A 22,402-nucleotide genomic window follows, 5' to 3' on the forward strand; every position below is an offset into this window, starting at 1 on the left:
AGTAGAATCCTCCAGAAAGTACATACAATCACAGGGCACAGTTTCTGTTCTCCATGCCCTGGAGCATAATGCTCCTACTTGTCACTGGAAAATACAGAGACTTCTAAAGCAGAATGTGTATTTGTGTGGGCGGGTGTGGTGGGGGAGGGTGGAGACAGCCAGAGCAGTCTGTCCAGTGAGGAGAGCCAGGCCAGACATCAGAGGCATCGGATAGACTCATTAGATTCTAGGCTATGTATTCTTGAGGAAAGAGAAAATAAAACTGAAGACCAGGTCAAATTTGGATTCTTCAAGGTCTAAGAAGAACTTTAATGGATAATTTGTGGGGAACATTCCATTTAATGTGGGAGAACACATGTGACCATTGGTGGGTGTGGCACTGGTTTAAGCGAGGAATGAGCCACACTTATAAGTTAAGTGGTTATCACTTAACATTTGTGCAAGGGTCTAGTGGATACGTTGTAGAATTGATTATCTACCAGGCAGTAAGGTACAGCCAGGAGACTGAAAACCAAGATTCGACAGACTTTCAAAATCGGTGGGTTTGGGAAATAGGGAGAAGACTTTCAGTTATGAAGTATGGCTCTGAGTAAAATTTCTTAGTGAGATTTTGGTGATAACTTTGCAAAATGTAGTGAATTAGGGGTATACTTTAGCAGAAGCACACAGCCCTAGTTTGTTTGTTTAGGGAGATACTAACTTGATACCTAAAAACTTTAGAGGGAGCATGACAGCTCAGGTTAGCATTTATGTGAAACAGAGAGGGTAGGTTCGGTGTATCTGGAGGTAACAGACGAAACCTAGGTAGCACATACCATTGAAAGATTACAGAGGGAAAAGGGTGATTTGTAACATTACTTATTATTAGGTGTTGTCAGATAAATGCGAGGTAACTAACACTCAGAGACACACAGACACAGACACATAGACAAACCGACACACACAAGCACTTACTTGTGAAGTATTCTGTTTCCTATCAGCCTTCTTCCCCTTTAAGTTTTCAAAGCTACTAGATTTCAGGAATGAAGCGTGTTCACTTAGGGTGAACATACAAGAATATCTCCACTGGAAACTATAAGAAACTCCTTCTTGTTTTATTCCCCACTTCTTTTATTTAATTTTTATTTATTTATTTATTTTTTTACTTTTGATCTTTATTTTTTTTCATTTTTTTATTCGATATATTTTTTATTTACATTTCAAATGATTTTCCCTTTTCTAGCCCCACTTCTTAAAATCCTTGGCAACAAAGATGTCACTGGTGGGACGCGTTTTCCTGTGTCCTTTATCTGGCTGCAGAATACACAGCTTTTCATTTCCCTTGCCTTTTCACACCCACAGAGATCGGTGCATTTGCAGTGGGCATACAGCATATTTCATAGAAATCAGTTTTGTACCTATGTTCTCTTCTTAGTTCCTTGGCAGGCTTAGAGGGAGGATTGGACCATGGAGAGTCTAGTTTGTGTTTTAGTTGACAAAGTTTCTACAGTATGGAACAGCAGGTCCGAGTGCCTCTGCATCCTTTCTCCTCTTAACTTTTTTCAAGTTCAAGTTTCGTATTCAGAGGAAATCAGCTAGGTCCGTTATTCTCTGGGCACAATTTCTTGCTCTTTGGCCACAAGCTATAGTCTCTGGCTCTCTCATTCAGATAACTGGGTCTCCTCTGATTAGTGAAACCCCTCTTTAGGCTCAGTCTTGATTGCCAGCTTTAACTAATTTCAAATGGGGCTTCAGGGTTCTTCAGAAGTGTTTGCATCTCCAGTCAGCCATTTGTGTGTTGAATCTAGTACTATTTGCCGACTCTATTTTATTTCTTAAGCCATCAACTGCTACTTTATTTTTTTAAGAACAATCAATGATTCATGTAGATGGTTCAGTGGTAACTTGTGTTCTTTGTGCTCCTGACTTTGAGATGTGACACATTACAACTGGACACAAAACATGCATGCATTTTTCAGTCAACCCTTTCCTTTCCAATAGTGTTAAATTTAGGGAGAAAGAAAAGAGAACCTAATTGATTGCTTCTGTTTTTGTGTGTCTATAAGTAAAATATGTAATAGATATGTTGCCTTCTGATGTGAACACCTTTGTAAACAGCACCATCATCCTGATTCTTTCTTCCTCTGCTTTGTATCCTGGGTCTGCCTTGAGCTTGAATCCAGCTCAGCCCCTCACATGCTGGAATCACAGGCCTGTGCCTCCACGTCTGGCATGGCATCCTTGTCTGGGATGACAAGGTCTAGAAGGAGGACAAAGATGACAATGATGAATTGCAAAAGGAAGAGAGAGTTCACAGTTTCTAAAAGAGAATGGCAACATAGTGCAAAGATGAGAGGAGAGATGGGAGGCAAAGAGAGAGGCAAGAAGGGAAAGAGAAATAGGGAGCTATAGAGAGAGACATCTAAAAAAGAAGAGAAGAGGAATGAGTAATGGAAAATTGAATGAAAGGAGGAAGGTGGAGAGAAAGGTAGAGATGAGAGACAGTAAACTTGGACTTGGAGGAAAATGTGTGCAACTGTGAGTCTGTCCTTTCTCATTTCAGAATTGGAATTTTCACAGTGACACCTACTGTATTAAAATAAATATCCAATTATCTACGGAGTGGGTTCTATGCCCACAGACAGGACCCAGCTCTCTTTTGTGTATGTATCTTTGTGCAAGTAATCAAGGCTGTGTTTTCAGTCAGGACACAGCACTGATTGGGTTTATTTTTTCCTTACCCTCCTGGCAGTTCATCTTCATTACCCCCTTCTTAGAAATCCATAATAACCAAATATCTATGATTCTGGGATTAATGAACATAAGTTTTCTCATATTTGAAATCTGATCATTCACTCTCTCTGAGATGCTATTCCTTTCTGTCCCATAATCCTGATATCTGGGGATGCTAATACTCTCAGGAGAAGATTAAGGAAGTAGGACTTGCGTGTATCTCAGCGTCAGAGTGTGAGAGCAGCATGCTTGAGGCTCTGAATTCCATCCCTACTAACATGAGGAAAAGAACAAAGTATTAAATCCATTTAATTTTAAGATTTAATGCTTATTCCCTGTTACTTTGTTCTTTATCAATGTCAGTTACAAACTTTCAGTCAGAGATCTGAATGCAAAGGACAAACTTGCACAAAAGGTAAATTATGCAAATTTTGTTCTGGAATTTTTTCTAGATGGTTCTCACCCTCTAGGGAGGTGGTTTCTTCTTCTATGTTGTGTTCTGTGACCACACACTTAGTATGATCAGATCTCTGCATGTCAGATCCACCCCAGATAACAAGATTTTATCACTTTACTACATATCATCCAGGACTCTTCCATTGAGTATAGATTCGGAGGAAATGCAGCAACATAGGGAAAGGACCAAAACATGTCCCATGAAATATATAAGAACCAGAAATTCAGTCATGGAGATAGATCCAAAGTAATCTAAGATCCTATATCAGACTCACTCCGATCTCTCTGTCTGTCTGTCTGTCTGTCTGTCTGTCTGTCTGTCTGTCTCTCTCTCTCTCTCTCACACACACACACACACAGTTTATATGTATCCTTATGCATGTGAATGTATATGTGTACACATTTTGCATTATTCTCCTGATCATGAAAAAACTGAGACCTAATTAAATTTAAGATTTCTTTTGCAAGATGTATATATTATTTTGTTTCTGTGGCATCATTGTGTAGACATGTGAAAACAGAGACTTTCTTTAGTTTATGCTTTTATCTGTGGTTTCAGTACCTGTTGTGGTGAGAAGAGTTTGGCAGATGCCCTAGATCTGGAGTCAGGATATTGTGAAGTGCCTGCTTCCCTGCACGATCAGTGGATACTGTTACACACTGTAAGCTTTCCCCAGATTCCCTTTGTGTACTCTCATGGATCAAAAGCAGGGAATGGTTTTCAGTTGAATGTGAGAAAGACTTTTCTAGCAGATCTGTTTTAAACTACAGAGCCCTATCTTGGGATACAATAATGTTTAGGTACTGGAATGTTAAAAGAGATTGCACGATTATAAAAAATGCCTAGAACTCCAATCCGAAGGTTCTCTGTTGTAAAGACCCTTTCTAGTTCTGGCCAATGTAAAGCGTACCTGTAATGCCAGCAGCAGAACAGCTATAGCAGGTGAATCATGAGTAACAAACTATCTGACACTAAGTAATCAAACTGTGTTAGACTGATTAATCCTTAAGTTTTTGAATGCCACATTTGAGTATCCCTCAAAAATTATTAGGTAACTTTTACCATCTGATTTATATCATGACTCCAATATGACACTGCACTTACTGGTACTTTTAATAAAGCAATATTTGGCAAGTGACTCTGGGTAAAATGTGCCAAGGTACGTAGTCTTGACACACTGACTCTGACCATAAGGAGAACTATGTAGGAATACTGGTCCCTAGACCCTTTCCCATAGCTGCCACCAACACTGCAATCAAACTCTCTAGGCTGAGAATTATTGCCCTACAGTGAGCTTTTTACATTAGAGGTTAGGGGCAGGGCTCAGTAGGGAGAGTGCTTGTTTTTCAAGCTTTAGGCCCTGGATCTAGTTCCCAGCACTTCTGGAATCTGCCAAAGTGCTGCTTGCCTATAACACAGCACTGGAGAGCATGTGTCAGGAGGATAATTCCAAGATCCTTCTGTGGTCTCTAGGATGTATGGTGTAGCCTAGATCACATGAGACTCTCCTTTTGTATAATATAAAAAATATAAGTTGTTTCAAAATGTGAGTTTTCCATGACTTATCAACATTTCCTTTTCTCCAGTTGCAGGACTGCAGTCATGTCATCATCTGGAACATCAAGGTAACTGTCACAGATATGAGATGAATCAAATCTCACACACCTTCAGTTGTGAGTGTGTGTGTGTGTGTGACACACAGAGAGAGTTTAAGTATGTTTGTGTGTGTATTCACATGCACCTATATATTTTTCTGTTATATATATATATATATATATATATATATATATATATATGTGAATGTATTATATGTATGTATGTAGTGCAGTGTAAATATCTGTGCATGTTCAATGAGTGTTATGCATGTTGCATCTATGTCATGTATATTGTATCTACATCATTTATGTGCACTGGTGTGGACGGAAGGCATACTATGATTATATGCAGTGCCCAGAAGGAAAAAAAGTATATGATTTATTTAAAGATAGTATATGAGGAGTTCATAGCAATTAGAAATTTATTATTTTATATAGCATATTTATTAAGAGGTTAAGACAAAGTTTTTGGCCATGCACCAGTACGTGTGTAAGGCTTCAGTGCACCCAAAGCTGCTCTGCCTCACCTGCTGCAGGGTCAATATGGGACAGTTGCTATTGATGGCCCTTTTGCTATGGCTGGAGTAGGATCTTCTTTCATAAGTATGATAGAATACTGAAAAGGCTTTACTTTTTAAAGCTATCCATTATACTGTTTCGGGGTTATGTTACGCCATGCCCTCTGTGTGTTGACGTCTGGTGTTTATCTGTGTTCTATAAATGTCTTATTTGGGACCAAACACTCAACATTTACTCTCTACAACATAAGGAGTAAATAAGTCTATGCATTAATAGATGCAAAAGGTGTTTCTCTGGCCAATGGGAAAAGCAGCACTAATCTATGGACATAACCACATTCAGGAAGGAGTCTGACATGTCCAAAATGACATTTGTATGTTTCCTCTTGTTCAATGTATGGGATTAGGAAGAGATTTAGAGACTGCTACCAGCCCTTTCTGCTGTGGCAGAACGTTGCCAGGTCTGCTGCAGTAAATATTTCATCTCCTGTTACTTCCTAGAGAATCAGCCACTCAGGGAAGTTCGTAAGAACCCCTCCTCCCACCTCTGGAGGCCTAGAGTTGCTGCCAGGGGTTCAGCAGGACTCACTACCCAGAAACCACCAAAAGCTCTGCCATTCTGAATATCAGTCCATTTCAGATCCTCCTCCCCCTCCCACCTCTGTCAGCATTTTCTGCTCTGGCAGAAACTTGCCAGGACTTCTGCTGTGAAGATTCCATCTCCTGATATTTCCTAGAGAACCAGTCACTCAGGGCAGTTGAGGACAAGCCACTCAGAGCATTTGCCCTTTCTGCTATGGCAGAACCTTGTCAGGTCTGCTGCAGTGAAGATTTCATCTCCTGCTACTTCCTAGCAAACCACTCACTCAGGGCATTTGCACTTTCTGCTGTGACAGAATCTTGCCAGGTCTGCCAGAGTGAAAACATCATTGCCTGATACTTCCTAGAGAACCAGCTGCACTCAAGGGCATTTGCTCTTTCTGCTATGGCAGAATCTTGCCAGGTCTGCCACAGTGAAGACACCATCTCCTGATACTTCCTAGAGAACTAGCAGTACTCAGGTCATTTGAAGTGCAGAGGCGCTTGGGAGCACAGGAGAGCTGGTTTCCCAGGAGACCCTGCATGCCTGTGTGCACAAAGAGAACAGGAATCCCAAGAGTACACATACACAGGCTTGCAGGACAGATAAGCCAAAATCACAGATAGCAAGACCAGCTAACACCAGAGAAAACCAGATGGCAAAAGGCAAACACAAGATCATTATCAACAGAACCCAAGGCAACATGGCGCCATTAGATCCCAGTAACAGCAAATCCTGGATACCCCAACCCAACAGAAAAGCAAGAGCTGGATTTAAAATCACATCTCATGATGTTGATAGAGGACATCAAGAAGAACATAAATAATGCCTTAAAGAAATAAAAGAGAACACAGACCAACAGGTATAAACCCTTAAAGAGAAAACACAAAAATGCCTTAGGGAATTACGGGAGAACATTGGCCAACAGGTAGAAGCCCTTAAAGAGGAAACAGAAAAATCCCTTAAAGAATTTCAGGAAAACAAGAACAAACAAGTGAAGTACTGAACAAAACTATTCAGGACCTAAAAATGGAAGTAGAAACAAAAAAGAAATCACGAAGTGAGATATCTCTGCAGATAGGAGACATTGGAGAGAATTTAGGAGTCACAGATGTTGATGCTTTCATCAACAACAGAATATAAGACATAGAAGAAAGAATCTCAGGAGCTGAAGATACCATAGAAAACACTGACTCAACAATCAAAGAAAATTCAAAATGCAAGAAGCTTGTAACCCAAAACATACAAGAAATCCAGGACACAATGAGAAGACAAAACCTATACATTATAGGTATAGAAGAAAGCAAGGATTTACAACTTAAAGGGGCAGCAAATATCTTCAACACAATTGTAGAAGAAAACTTCCCTAACCTAAAGGAAGACATGCCCATGAACATACAAGAAGCCTACAGAACTCCAAACAGACTGGACCAGTACAGAAACTCCTCCCAACACTTAATAATCAAAATAGCAAATGCACTAAACAAAGAAAGAATATTAAAAGCAGTAAGGGACAAAGGTCAAGTAACATATAAAGGCAGACCTATCAGAATTACAAACAGACTTCTCACTGGAAACTATAGTCTAGAAGATACTGGGCAGATGTCATACAGAACCTAAGAGAACATAAATGTTAGTTAGCCCAGGCTACTATACCCAGAAAAACTCTCAATTACCATAGAAGGAGAAAACAAGATATTCTGAGACAAAACCAAATTTATACAATTTCTTTCCACAAACTGAGTGCTCCTAAGGATAATGGGTGGAAAATACCAACACAAAACAGGAAACTACACCATAGAAAAAGCAATAAAGTAATCTTCTTTCAACAAACATGAAAGAAGGTAGCCACACAAACAGAATTTGATCTTTAACAATGAAAATAACAGAAAGTAACAATCACCTTTCCGTAATATCTCTTAACATCAGTGGTCTCAATTCCTCAATAAAAAGACATAGACTAACAGACTGGATATGTAAACAGGACCCAACATTTTGCTGCATTCAAGAAACCCACCCCAGTGACAAAGACACTCATTACCTCAAAGTCAAAGGTTGGAAAACAATTTTCCAAGCAAATGGTCCCAAGAAACAAGCTGGAGTGGCCATACTTATATCAGATAAAGTCAACTTTCAACCAAAAGTTGTCAAAAAAAGATAGGGTGGGACACTTCACACTTATCAAAGGAAAAATCTATCAAGAACTTTAGCTGTCAGCAGCCACATGTAAACCGGGTTACCTGTTGAGAGAATAAATAGGGAAGAGGGGCGAAAAGAAGTGCGGCTAAGACAATGTTCACTGATCAAAGCCGGAAACTTTAATGGCGCCAGACCTTTTAACAGTTTGGGCAAACCCTTCCCCCCAGACTCCAGGCTGAGTTCCGGTGGAAGTTGTCTAGCTTCTCTTGGAGGTCTTCGTCTTGACTGCTCCGGCAGCTGGGTGGGTCACCTGTTTAATTTAGGAATTCCTAGACCTGGAGGAACAATGAACTTAACCTTTACTTCGAGCGCTCCACCCTGGGTGGAGAAGGATCCTGGCTAACTGGGAGAAGTTAACCTTGACCAAAGTCAAACTCTGACCAAGTGTGCAAGACTGCCCCAATATGGCTCTGTACATGTCCTCCCTTTTTTTATTAATTAGAACACGAGGAGGTAGAAAACAAGTGGATAAATATCCTTCATAAGAAGGCGGGCCTTAACCAGGAGGGGAAGCATTGACCGTAATTCCTCTTAAATATTGTATAACGTCTTTTTCAGAGGAGGGGTAATAGGCTTCCTTATTATTTTAAGGACAGCCTCTCGATGTTAACCCCTATGCAATTAGGTGTACTTCTTGGGGACTCAGAAGCAGAAATTCACCTCCCCATGTAGTGCTTTGCCTCGCACGTCTCGCTGGTACCCATGTTTGTTCATAAACAAACACACATAGATCTGAGTTCTATGTGGCTCCCTCTTTGGAGATCCACTTGTGTAAGTTTTGAAGCCAGGGGGGTCTGCAAGTGTCTTTAACAGACATGCAATCTCTCCATCCAGGTGAGCCTGGGTGGAGACAGCCAGTCTGCTTAACAGACAAGGTCAAGAGTTAAAGGTGGAATAGGATTAACTTGTCCCTGAAGTATCTAATTCAGTTGCAAATTAACAACTTTAAGGACCCAAAGCTTGGCCTCTGAGGTGGGAGAGGTAGCCTTGTGTATCAAGAGATATGCTGTTACTTCTCAGGAAAAGTGGAGACTATATGTCAAATTAACACAGCTGGCGGAAGATTGTTAGCCATCCTCAAAATTGGAATCTTCAATATTAGAATTATTTCTAGACCAGTCTATGGTTAAGTCAGCTGAACACAATAAGGAGAAGAGTCATTTTAACTCTTCTTTAGATTAATTTTTCTTAAGCTAGCTTAACAGTCTCCATGTTCTGTCCCAAAAAGTCTAAAAGCTTGAAGCTAGGCAATTTATCTAACCTGGGACATTTGACAATTAAGGTAAGTCAAGAACATATACCCAATATAGCTCTTATGTTACCATGGTCTGGGCATTCAGCAAGCACACTCAGCATATCTTCTGTAGCATTCTGTGGAAAAAACATAGGGGACATGCCTTCTCCAATATTAAATCAGGATCATGGCATATGTCAATAAGTGAATTCCTTCATTTCACCTAGACATCAATATGCCTAATTACAAGATGTCATATACATTTAGCAAGGAGTTTCTAGGCATCCAAATTTTAAAATTTTCTTAAAAACATGCAAGCATAATTTAAATTATATGCACAGGGACACAATTTCCCCTCTCTTCCAAGAAGATATTGTTTTATTAATTTAAGTTGGAACACAAAGTATAAACTATAACATAGGCAATAACTATGTAATTATATAAAATAAACATAGCATTTTTAGTTGCTTTTTCTGTTAGAGCAGTTGTAACTAGACAGCCTAAAAATGAATCATTAGTCACATGTACATATTTTTTAATCTTCTAAATTAGAAATATGAGTATCATTTATCTGTAATAACTAAGTCCTCTAGGATTAACACCATTACGTGGTAGAGGTAGAAATTGAGGACATCAAGAACAAATCTTTATAATTTGATGTGCACAAAATATAAAATTATTTCAAATACCTAAAGGACAGTCATTTAGAGAACATATCTTTTGTTCTTAGAATTTTGAATCACATTTGCATAAACTGTAGAAATTAAGAATTAGCAGTATTAAAAATGGACCAATTTTAAGCAATTATAAACCATGAGCTATATATATATATATATATATATATATATATATATATATATATATATATCTACTATTATTAAAAGCTTGACTTTTAACATCTTAAAAATAGCTGTTATAGCACCCAATTTAGGTATCTGTGTTGAAGCAGGGAGAAACAAAGGAATAAACATGTGATCTGATAGTACAAATTATCTTTTGGATAGCAATTATTAATTTTGTCTAAAAATGTTTGTCATGTAATAGATCAACCATTAGTAATAAATTTGATTGTTGCTTGAAGCAAGGAACAAATGTTTCCTACCTTGGAAACAGAGGTTTAAGACCTTCTGTGGCAAGCTTAAAATGAGGTAAATAAGATAAAGCCAATTAATATATCCTAACAACCTTTGAAAGCCATTTACCTAAAAATTTTAAACGTCAATAGTTAGGAGCAAGGGCCTGTAACAAACATTCTATGAACATTATACACTGAAAATTTTAAGATCTTAACTTCTAGTATTGAAACAGAGACAAAACATTTTTTTTATCTGCCCTAGGATCCACCTTTAGTCCTTGGCAAGGACTAGATCTGAGCCTTTTATCTAAGACCAGACCCAAACCTGTGTTTTGAGGATTAAACAAAAGAAACCTGTAATTCTATGGTCAAAGGAACCTACTTGATATCAAATACATTTCTACAGAGATCTCCTTTTTAATCTTGGAGGGTTAAATTTTGCTTCTACCATTGTAGCCTATAAACTTGTGGAAAAGTGGCAATGGGCCTCTAAAACCCATAGCTCTATCACTCTTAAAATTATCTTAATTACAAAATGTTAAGAATTATGAGCCTGTAAACTGAAATCTGTAGCCAATGACACTGATTTTTATTGTAACTCAATGTTTTCTTGTAATATTAGAGCACAATTGTAATTTTGGAAGCAAATCCCAATTTTAAACAATCTATTTTCTTTAAAATCAATGGCAAACACATATTTACAGCACAAGGTTTGTCTGCCAGTTCTTATGTTCAAGTGTATGACAGTGTAACTTATTAAAGAGACATTATTTTAAATCTTAATCTTCATTAAGTCTAATCTCCAGGCCAAGATTCACATGAAACACCATGTGAATCTCAAAGAACACTCATTCCTGAACTTCTATGCCCCAAATGCAAGGGCACCCACATTCATAACATAAACTTTACTAAAGCTCAAAGCACATATTGCACCTGACAAAATTATAGTGGGAGACCTCAATACCCCTCTCTCAACAATGGACAAATCATAGAAACAGAAACTAAGCAGAGACACAGTGAAACTAACTAAAGTTATAGACCAAATGGATCAAACAGATATAACATTCCACACTGAAGCAAAAGAATATACCTTCTTCTCAGCACCTCATGGTACCTTCTCCAAAACTGACAATACAATTAGTCACAAAACAGGCCTCAACAGATACAAGAATATTAAAATAATTCCATGCACCCTATCTGATCAACAAACCGTAAGGCTGGTCTTGAGTTCAAACAAAAACAACAGAAAATATGCATGGACACTGCACAATGCTCTACTCAACGATAGCTTGGTCAAGAAAGAAATAAAGAAATTAAAGACTTTTTAGAATGTAATGCAAATGAGGACACAACATCCAAAACTTATGGGACACAATGAAAGCAGTGCTAAGAGGAAATCTCATAGCTCTAAGTGCCTCCAAAAAGAAAATGGAGAGAGTTTACACTAGCAGCTTGATAACACACCTGAAAGCTTTAGAACAAAAAGAAACAAATACACCCAAGAGGAGTAGAAGGCAGGAAAGAATCAAATTCAGGGACAAACTCAAACAAGGGGAAACAAAAAGAAATATACAAAGAATCAACAAAACAAGGAGCTGGTTCTTTGAACAAATCAACCTTTAGATAAACCTTTAGCCAGACTAACCAGAGGACTCAGAGGCATTATCCAAATAAAATCAGAAATGAAAAGGGAGACATAAAAAACCAGAAACTCTGGAAATTCAAAAAAATCATCAGATCCTATTATAAGAGCTTATACTCCACAAAACTGGAAAATATGGATGAAATGGAAAATTTTCTAGATAAATACCTTTTGTCACCTTTAAAACATGGTCAGATAAACCATCTAAATAATCCCATAAGTTCTGAGGAAATAGAAGCAGTTGTTGATAGTATCCACCCCCCCCACCAAAAATAAAAATAAAAAAAAAGGTCAGGGCTAGATTGGTTAAGTGATGAATTCTATCAGATCTTGAAAGAGCTAATACTGATAGTCTTCAAATATTCCACAAAATAGAAACTCAAGGCATACTACCCAGTTCATTCTATGAAGACACAAAAACTCTTAAACCTAATCCAAACAAAGGCCAAAGAAGGAAAGAGAACTGCAGACCAATTTCTCTTATGAACATTGATGCAAAAATTCTCATCAAAATTTGGGCCAACCGAATCCAAGAATGCATTAAAACAATAATTTACCACGAACAAGTAGGCTTCATCCCAGAGATGATTTCAATATACAGAAATCCATCAATGTAATCCAGTACATAAACAATTCAAAGAAAAAACAACAAGGTTATTTCATTAGATGCTGAAAAAGCTTTTGACAAAATTCAGCATGATAAAAGTCATGGAAAGATCAGGAACTCAAGGCCCATATATAAACCTAGTGAAAACAATATTCTGCAAACTGGTATGCAACATCAAGGTAAACTGAGAGAAACTTGAAGCAATCCCACTAAAATAAGGGTCCAGACAAGGCTTCCCACTCCCTCCCTATCTATTCAATACAGTTCTTGAAGTGCTAACTAGGACAATCAGGCAACAAAAGGAGGTCAAAGGCACACAAATTGGAAAGGAAGAAGTCAAAACATTTTGCAGATGATATTATAGTATACTTAAGTGACCCCAAGACTTCCACCAGACAATTCCTAAAGCTGATAAACAAACGTCAGCCAAGTGGCTGGATATAAAATTAACTCAAACAAATCAGTAGTCTTTCTCTACTCAAAAGATAAACAAGATAAGATAGAAATTAGGGAAATGACACCCTTCACAATAGTCCCAAATAATATTTCATACCTAGGTATGACCCTAACAAAGCAAGTGAAAGATCTGTATGACAAGAACTTTAAGCCTCTGAAGAAAGAAATCAAAGAGGGTCTCAGAAGATGGAAAGATCTCCCATGTTTATGGATTGACAGGATCAATATAGTAAGAATGGCCATCTTGCCTAAAGCAATCTACAGTTTAAATGGAATCCCCATCAAAATCCCAAATCAATTCTTGATAGATCTAGAAAGAGCAATTTTCAAATTCATCTGGAATAACAACAACAACAAATCCCAGCAAAAACGGTTCTCCAAAACAAAAGACCTATTGGGGAAATCACCATCCCTAACCTCAAGCTCTACTACTGAGCAATTGTGATAAAACCTGTATGGTATTGGTATATGGAGATAGACAGAAAGATCAGTTGAATAGAATTGAAGACCCAGAAAAGAACTCACACACATACGGTCACTTGATATTTGACAAAGGAGTTAAAAACATCCAGTGGAAAAAAGACAGCATTTTTTCACAAGTGATGCTGGATCAACTGGAGGGCAGCATACAGAAAAATGCAAATCGATCCATTCTTATCTCCTTGTTGAAAGCTCAATTGCAAGTGGATCAAGGACCTCCACAAAAAAAACAGATACACTGAAGTTTATAGAGGAGAAAGTATGGAAGAACCTTGAACACATGGGCACAGGAAAAAACTTCTTAAATAGAACACCAATGTCTTATGCTCTAAGAATAAGAATTGGTAAATGGAACCTCATAAAACTGCAAAGCTTCTGTAAGACAAAGGACATTGTCAAAAAGACAAAATGGAAACCAACAGATTGGGAAAAGATCTTTACCTATCTTACATCTGATAGAGGGCTACTATTCAGTGTATACAAAGAACTATAGAAGTTAGACTTCAGAGAGTCAAATAACCCAATTAAAAATGGGTTACAGAGCAAAATAGGGAAATCTCAACCTAGGAAACTTGAATGGCTCTGAAGCACCTAAAGGAATGTTCAGCATCCTTAGATATCACGGAAATGCAAATCAAAGCAACCCTGAGATTTTACCTCGTACCAATCAGAATGGCTAAGATGGAAAACACAGGGGACAGCAGATGCTGAAGAGGATGTGGGGAAAGAGGAACACTTCTCCATTGTTGGTGGGATTGCAAGCTGGTAAAACCACTCTGGAAACCAGTTTGGCGGTTCCTCAGAAAACTGGACATGTACTACCTGAGAACCCAGCTATAGCACTTCTGGGCATATACCCAGAAGATGCTCCAACATGTAATAAGGACACATGCTCCACTATGCTCATAGCAGCCTTATTTATAATAGCTAGAAGCTGGAAAGAACCCATATGTACTTCAACAGAGGAATGGATACAGAAATTGTGGTATATGTACATAATGTAATACCACTCACCTATTAAAAACAAAGAATTTTTGAAATTCTTAGGCAAATGGATGGAACTCGAAAGTGTCATCCTGAGTGAGGCAACAAAATCTCAAAAGAACATATATGGTATGTACTCACTGATAAGTGGATATTAGCCCAAAAGCTCAAAATAAACATGTTACAAGTCACAAACTGTAGGAACCTCAAGAAGGAAGACCAAGGGGGGGGTGCTTTGATTCCTTGGAGAAAGGGTACAAAATATTCAAAGGAACAACTATGGAGACAAACTTTATGGAGCAGAGACTGAAGAAAAGGCCACCAAAGACTGTTCTACCTGAGGATTCATCCTATAAAGAGTCATCAAACCTCAAATCTACTATGTATGTCAAGAAGAGTGTAGTGAAAGGAGCCTGTTAGGGTTGTCGCTAGAGGGGGCCTGCCAGAACCTTACAGACATAGATGCCATCCTCCACTGGACTGAGTACCAGTTTCAGACACCCCAGGGCTCCCAGAGACTAAGCCATCAACAAAGGGGTACACATGGTTCCAGCCAAAAATATGGCAGAAGAAAACCTTGTCGGGCATCACTGGCAGGAGAGGTCCTTGGTCCTCTGAAAGCTCAATAGAGGTGACAGTGTGGGGAAATCGAATGGGGGTGGTGGGAGTGGTTTGGTGGAGGAGCATATTCTTGGAGGCAGGGTTTGGGAGGATGGGTTGGGGGTTTTCCAGGAGGGGGAAACCAGGAAGGTATATAACATTTGAAATATAAATGAATATATTCAATAAAAAATAAAATAAAAAGTATTAAAGCTCAAAATAAGAAAAGGATGAGATTTAGAGCTTCAGGCATGGATTCCATCCCGTGAAATGGCCAAAAATTCAACCAGAAATTGTTGGTTATTATTATACCAATAGTTCCATGACTGCATCTATAGGCATATCCTTCCTATCAGGTCAGCATTATAGCAAAAAGAATCCACTGCTTGTCAGAAATGACTTTTCTCCCAACACTACACATAGCACCATACTGCACAGAGAATGCTAGGCAGCAGGGAAGAAGTTTGCCAGTCTCAGATCATTTCTCTACCTGGCAAGACTGAACTGTGATGTCTTAAACAGTAGGGTCTTACCATCTACTTCTGGTCTGTAACCAAGAGAATTAGTACTAGCTTATATTGTTTATGCAGCTTTAGGCTTCCCCAAATAAAAGTACATAGTGGATTTCTCACACCTGAGACTGAATTTCTTTGATCATAATCCATAGTAGCTAATAGAACCTTGCTTTATTCTCTCCAGTGGATCCTCCCTTTTCCTTAAGATTTATGGTCTTCAGCTTGGGCTTTGAAGTCTATTCAGAGTCCCAGATTACATGCAATGTAAGAGTTCAGTCGTCCAGACACCCTTTGGTCCTAGGGCCTGGCCTAGGATGGTGTAAAGCTGAAAGCAATAGTGAATTGTTATTTATGAACCAAGCTGGTTATTTCAAGGTTGCCTAGAAGTGTGTGAATTTAGCATGACAGGAATGAATATCATGTGTTCATAATGGTTGCTACTGGATCCCCAAGAGCAGCCAGGGCTCACTAACCATTGCTATCTGATAATAATGAGTTCTCAATTATTTCCACAAGTCAACAGTCAGCAAATGGATAATACATGGAAGCCACACTGATGGCTGTCCCATCCCTACAGTGCAAGGCTTTCTTACCACTGGCTTCTTGGGTGTCTCTGGGAAGATGAGTACAGGAAGTGCATCTGTGTCCTTCCTGCAATGCTCACATTCCATTCCACATGTGTCCTAGACAAGCTCTGTTTTTCACTTCTATTATATCCTTTCCTTGTATGCTCTCCTATCCTTCTTGTTGTTGGTGTAAGCGAAGACAGACAGTATGTTTTTTCATATCACAGTTGGTCCTGTAGACATGGATACAACTCAACCCTGAGCCCAAATTGTTGCAGACCAGTGCAGAGTTTTAAGTGAGGTGGTAATAACAGTAAAAGACCAGGCTAAGGGTCCAGATCATCACTTTTAAATGTTCCTAGATGAAAAGGTGAGGAGTAAACGAAGCATCCTGATCTCCAATGCTCTCCAGAGCACCACTTACTTTAAAGATGGTAAATGGAGCGCCAAACAAGGCTCAGTGCTAAAAAGAACAGCACTAAATCTGTGGATCGTAATTGATCTCAGCACCCATATGTTGGCTCACAAGTCTTTGTACTCTAGTTGTAATTTCCTCTGGTATTCTCAGCTCTCATCAGGAATGCATATACCTACATGTTGTTGAAATATTCATACACAGAAAGTCTTCTATACAAGCAAGAAAAATAGAAGTATATAAACATGGTACTCTATAACTTTGTACCTGCTCATGAGATACCCTAGGTTTGCTCAGACTTGAGGCAGGTCCCTTAAGGGAGTTGTGCTGGGGACTTGGCCAGAGAAACCATGGGGATGCAAAACTTTAGAGTTTATTGGAAGAGTATTGTGACTGAAATCCCCAAGACACCAAGAGATGGAGAACATGGAACATTTTAACAAAGTGCATAGACTTTCTCCTCGGCTATTAGCTCTCCCTGATTTGCAGCAGAGAAAGCATAATAGCATTCAAGTTGTGGGCACTGAATGAGGTTTCTAGAGAAATCTTGGGGCTGCATGTGAGGACCTGAAAGAGAAAAGAGGAGATAGGAAACCTTGCCAATCTTCCTATAGATTTTTGTCCTGAGGACAGGTCCCTTGTATTCATCTGTGTATATTAACTTAAGTATTCTGAATATCTAGTTTCCTTTTCTTGGCCACTTAAGTAGGGTCTGATGTATGTAAATCCCTTGAGGCTCAGGAGTGGCTAAGCCCCTCCCCTGAGCACCTCCAACTGCCAGATTCCACAGAGAGAACACTCTAACTGCCCTACAGGCCAGCCTCAGTCTCCCCATCCACACTCCATCCTTACAGAGTAGCCCAAGCACAGAAGTCGAAATCGCAGCCATCCCTACCCTGGAAAGCCCTGTGCCCAACCCCACGAACAAGTTTATATCCCTGTTGTGTATTAAATTCTTTGCTGCTTTGCATTTGAGCAGAGGCAGACGCACCAGAGGAAGTTAAGTTTGGTTCTTTCTCCCAGCCCCATTCTCCCAGGAAGAAGACTCAAACTCAAAATATATTTATAAATACACTCATCATATAGTTAGGCTCATTTCTGACTTGATCATAACAAAAATTAATCCATTTATTCTAATTGATATTCAGATGTGTGTCTGTTTACCTTTGCTCAGCTAACATGGGCCTGTTTTTTCAGTTTCCCAGGCGCATCTCCCACCCGGCACTCTCCCAGAATTCTTTCTGCCTCCTGTATGCCCGCCTCCTACATTGTGCCTAAGCTATAGGCCATCAGATTTTAATTGACAGGTGCCTCATTCATACAGATAGAAGATATTCTCTCCACACAGCGCTCTGGGTTCTTCCTTCCCAAATAAACTTTGGAGTGAGATTTTTGGGCTGTGTGGCTCTATAGAATCCCTTGCCTTCTGATTGCCAGGTTACTTTTCTATCCCTGTTGTAACATGTACAGGGGGTTCCATCTCATATGACATGGCCTGAACTCAGATTGTTTAGTTACTCCCACATCTTTTGTGTCACTATTGCTGTGGCATATTTTCAGTCAAAATATTAAAAATAATTATGCCTTTCTTGGTTATATAAGCATAAGTGTTTTGCATGAATGTGTGTGTGTGTCTGTGAGTGTGTGTGCGCGTGTCTGTCTGTGTATGTGTGTGTGTGTGTGTGTGTGTGTGTGTGTGTGTGTGTGTGATGTGTATTCATATGTGTGAATGCTGGTGCATGCCACTATGTACATCTGAAAATCAGAAGACAACCTAGAGTATCTGCCTTCATGTTCCACCATTTTGGAGGCAGGGTCATATGGTAATTTTTGTGCTGTGTATGCCAGGCTAGCTGGACCATGGGGGTCTGGGCATTCAGTCTCTGCCTCCCATCTCCCCAGTAGTGTTGGGGTTGTAGATAATTACTCTATGTGTCTAGCTTGCACATGGGCTCCAGGCATACAAACTCTGTCAGTCCTCACTGTTGTACATAAGGCACCTTGACCTAATGAGCCACTCCTCATTAATATTAATAACATTAATAAGCTTCTACAGGAACAATTTTTCAGCTTGATGTGTTTGATAGCCTGGGGGAAAGAAGCCATCTTTGTTATTCACTGCTATAAACAGAACATAGCATAGTAGAGTACCTAGCACACAACAAGTGTCAATCAGTATCTAAGCTAGCTTGAAGGAGAGAATTTTAAATTTAAAAAGAAAAAGCAAAAGAAACACCCACAAATGCACTATAATCATTATAAGAGAATCATAGAAAATTCTAGAAAGAGCTAAAAAATGCTAACAATGCTGATTTGGGCAGCACGTCCAATCTCTTTAGACCCCACTTGTCCATTATTTGTGTTAATGCGGCTTCACAACACTTTTAATCAGGAAATAATGAGTGGGAAAGGATAAAGGAGTCAATTAGGGCAGAACGGCCCCATTACATTCCGACCCACTGTCCACCAGTGCTCCTCACTCCCACTATCGCATGAGATAAGAAGGAGACAAGAACAACCAACTAAAAAGGGAAGAACGGTAAGCACAGCCCAGGTAAGACACCATTTGTAGCTACACTTCCTTGGATATAATTTCTATCATTTTTTCCCACACTCCAAGGAGACTAGAAAGTGCAGGAGACTACAGATGAAGTTAAAATGGCCCTTACTGGACAACCATAGCATCCGGCTATGGGGTAGATAAGAACCCACTGATCCTGACTGGATAATCAGAGCATCTGGCTACACCGTAGACAAGAACTCACTGGTCCTGAGTAGACAACTCCAGCATCAGCCTATCGGGTAGACAGGAGTCCACTGAACTAGTCTTGTGAACTTTGAACTTTTACTTAATAAAATACTTTATTAATGCATCTTGTAATTAGCAGCCTTGGTTAATGATTATTTCCCCCTGATCTCCATTCCTATAATAGCCACATACAGCAAACATGATTGAAAAGCCAGATCATCCAGAAAGGGAGATGACACATCTGTTATGACTCATAATTTAATCATTCACCTATAGAGAGGCAAGTTTACAACGAGATCAACAAAGAAGAAATACTTTCAGTAACTCTCACCTGCATAAACACCAATAAACCACGAGCACAACAGGGCTAGTCCACTTTTCTTTCTTATCATCTTATCACAGAGCGTGTTCAGGGATAATGGAAGCATTAACACTGTAATTCATCCTTCCTTCCTTCCTTCCTTCCTTCCTTCCTTCCTTCCTTCCTTCCTTCCTTCCTCCCTCCCTCCCTTCATTCCTTCCTTCCACGTGAAGAATCCCACTCGCTCACTTCTTCCCCTGCCTGTATAAGTTCCCTGAGAAAATACAGTTTACTAGGTCTTGAGCAGTTAATTTGTCTTGACCTCGTTCTTCGGGTCTCCTGTCTCTGTTTCTCTGCCCTTCTCTTCTAGGGTCCCCTGTCGAAAACTCCCACGGGCTGGGGCAACTCTCATAAAATGCTCCCTTGTTTCCTTTCCTTCTTCCTTTCTCTCATTTTTCCCTTGAAGAAGCATTTTAACTTACTCAACTCCTACAGGCTTGAGTTTAAGGCCCGTGTGCTGAGTCCAGAGGCACTGATCAATTACTGTGATTTCATGTCAATGTTTCCCTGGAATATATCCCAAAGAACATTAGCTAATGTGTTTCCTCCCACACTGAGTCAGCTGACAGTGTCCACTTGTCTAAGCCTCTCCTAACTCTACCTCTAGCACAGCATCAGGCAGCCACTCTGTGGCTGAGTCTCTGAACCAAGTCAGATTGATATCATTCTGATTCCAGATCTCATTAAGAAAATTCCTGTGCAAGCCAGGTCCTCTAAATGAAGATGCACACCTATAAAAGGGGCCACCTAGTGCCCATCGTAGGAGACATGAATTCATCCCTGTTGTCTGCTCTTTCATGTATTTTATAGAGGTACACCTTTATAAATAACTTCTTTCATACTAAGGGGAAATGTAAGCAAAATGTAATGCCCACATAATGACCTCAAATGTCATTTTAGAAAGAGTAAGGAAGCAGGAAGCATGTGAAAGAAAAGCAAGATAAACAAAGAAGACATTTTACATCATAAAAGCCAGTGTGACAGATTGTCCCCCAGGGTTTCCCTGCTAAGTAGGTGCTGCCTGAGCCACATAATCAACTGGGCATCCTTGCCCCCCCAGGAAACCTCAGTCTGCTAACAGCAACTGACACCTCTCTCTCCTCTGTTTTTTTTTTCAGTAAGTTTTGAGTGGCTATAACTACCTCATCAATATGCACATCCGCACCTATAAAGCTTCTGTCTTCAAACAGAAACCACTGGGTGTCCTCAGGGCAGAAATCACCTCCCCAGAAGGAAGCAAACACAGGCTTTCTGGTTTTCACATCACCTAGAAGCAGCTGGCTGCAACCTTAATGTCCATCCTAGCAGCAGGCTCCGGAATTTACTCAGGCTCCTTGCCCTGCCAGAGGCATCAGAGGAGCTCATTGAGGCTGTGGTGCAAATCTGAGACTCCACATGATCCTCTCATCACCCACTCTTACTTTGAAGCCCCGATTTTCTAACTCCTTCTTGACTCCTCTTTGGGGTAGGTAGAACCCGAAGGTGGCCTAGGGGAAACAGGCCTGGCTTGGGGGTGAGGGACAGGAGTTGCTGAAGGGGGGCTGGAGATAGCCATGGAAAGCGTGCTCTTTAGTCAGCTGCGATCCCAGCATCCCTTCCAAGTCCGAAGGACCAAGACCACTTCCTCTTTAAAGCAGGCAGGGGCCAGTGACTGGGACTAGGGCTGAGAAGCAGCCCCTTAGCACTCCCAGTCACTGCAGCATCTTTTAAGGACCCCTCAAATGGACCAAAACCTGTTGGTCAGCTGGGCCAGAACTCAGTGTCACCTGGGAGTTAAATAGCAGGTTACAGCTTCTGCTTGGGTGCACAGGCTTTCACTGGGGAATGCAGGAAAGTCACCCTGAAAAGTGTCTGCTGCTGCTATAGCCCCCTACTCAGCCTCTGCAAGAGGTAACAGCCTGCCTGGGATTCTGGGGCTCCAGGGAGGGAATTTTGCAGAGGGCAGAGGGTGAGGATGGGTGAATATGGAAGCTGTGGTCTTGCGCATTGGACAGGTCAGGATGGTGGTGGTGGTGAGTACATCCTGCCTGAGAGGCAGCTGGTGTGTTTCTTATCAAGTTTCCCAACCTGCAGCAGTGATCATCCCCTCACAGGGGGCGGCTGCTGGAGATACTCCTGTGACCCTCATTACTGCCTAGTGGAGCTTGCTCTGTCTGGCACGCACTCGTGAACACACACTCACACACACACACACACACACACACACACACACACTGAGAATTGCCCTTTTTATGTCTTTAAAGAATTATTTGGAATTTTGATGGAGATTTTATTTAATCTAGTTGTCTTTGGGATTGGATAGTTATTTTTACCATGTTAATCTTGACAATCCATGATCATGGGATATCTCTCCATTTACTGAGTTCTTTGATTTCTTTCTAGAATACTTGATGTTCTATCATAAAAGAACTTCACTTGTTTGGGTACAGTTACCCAAAGGTATTTTATATTATTTTTAACTAATGTGAAGGGTGCTTTTTTCCTATTTTCCTTCTCAGCTTATTTATCATTTGTATAAAGAAAGGCTATGGATTTGTTAGAGTTAATTTTATATTCAGTCACTTTGCTGAAGTTGTGTATCAGCTTTAAAAGTTCTTTGAGAGAATGATTGGGTTTGCTCGTGTATACTATAACATCTGTAAATAGTGATACCTTAG

General features: G+C 39.9%; 1 protein-coding gene across 1 annotated transcript in view; it reads left to right on the forward strand.

Annotated features, from left to right (window-relative positions):
- LOC127697107 (uncharacterized) overlaps positions 1-22,402 on the forward strand; it is a 154,823-nt gene that overhangs the window by 92,147 nt on the left and 40,274 nt on the right. The window contains exon 6 of the mRNA XM_052199947.1: positions 4,756-4,794. Coding sequence (XP_052055907.1) covers positions 4,756-4,794 — 39 coding nt within the window. The remainder of the gene's footprint in view (positions 1-4,755; positions 4,795-22,402) is intronic.

This window comes from Apodemus sylvaticus, chromosome 12, assembly GCF_947179515.1.
Source record: "Apodemus sylvaticus chromosome 12, mApoSyl1.1, whole genome shotgun sequence".
NCBI lineage: Eukaryota > Metazoa > Chordata > Mammalia > Rodentia > Muridae > Apodemus > Apodemus sylvaticus.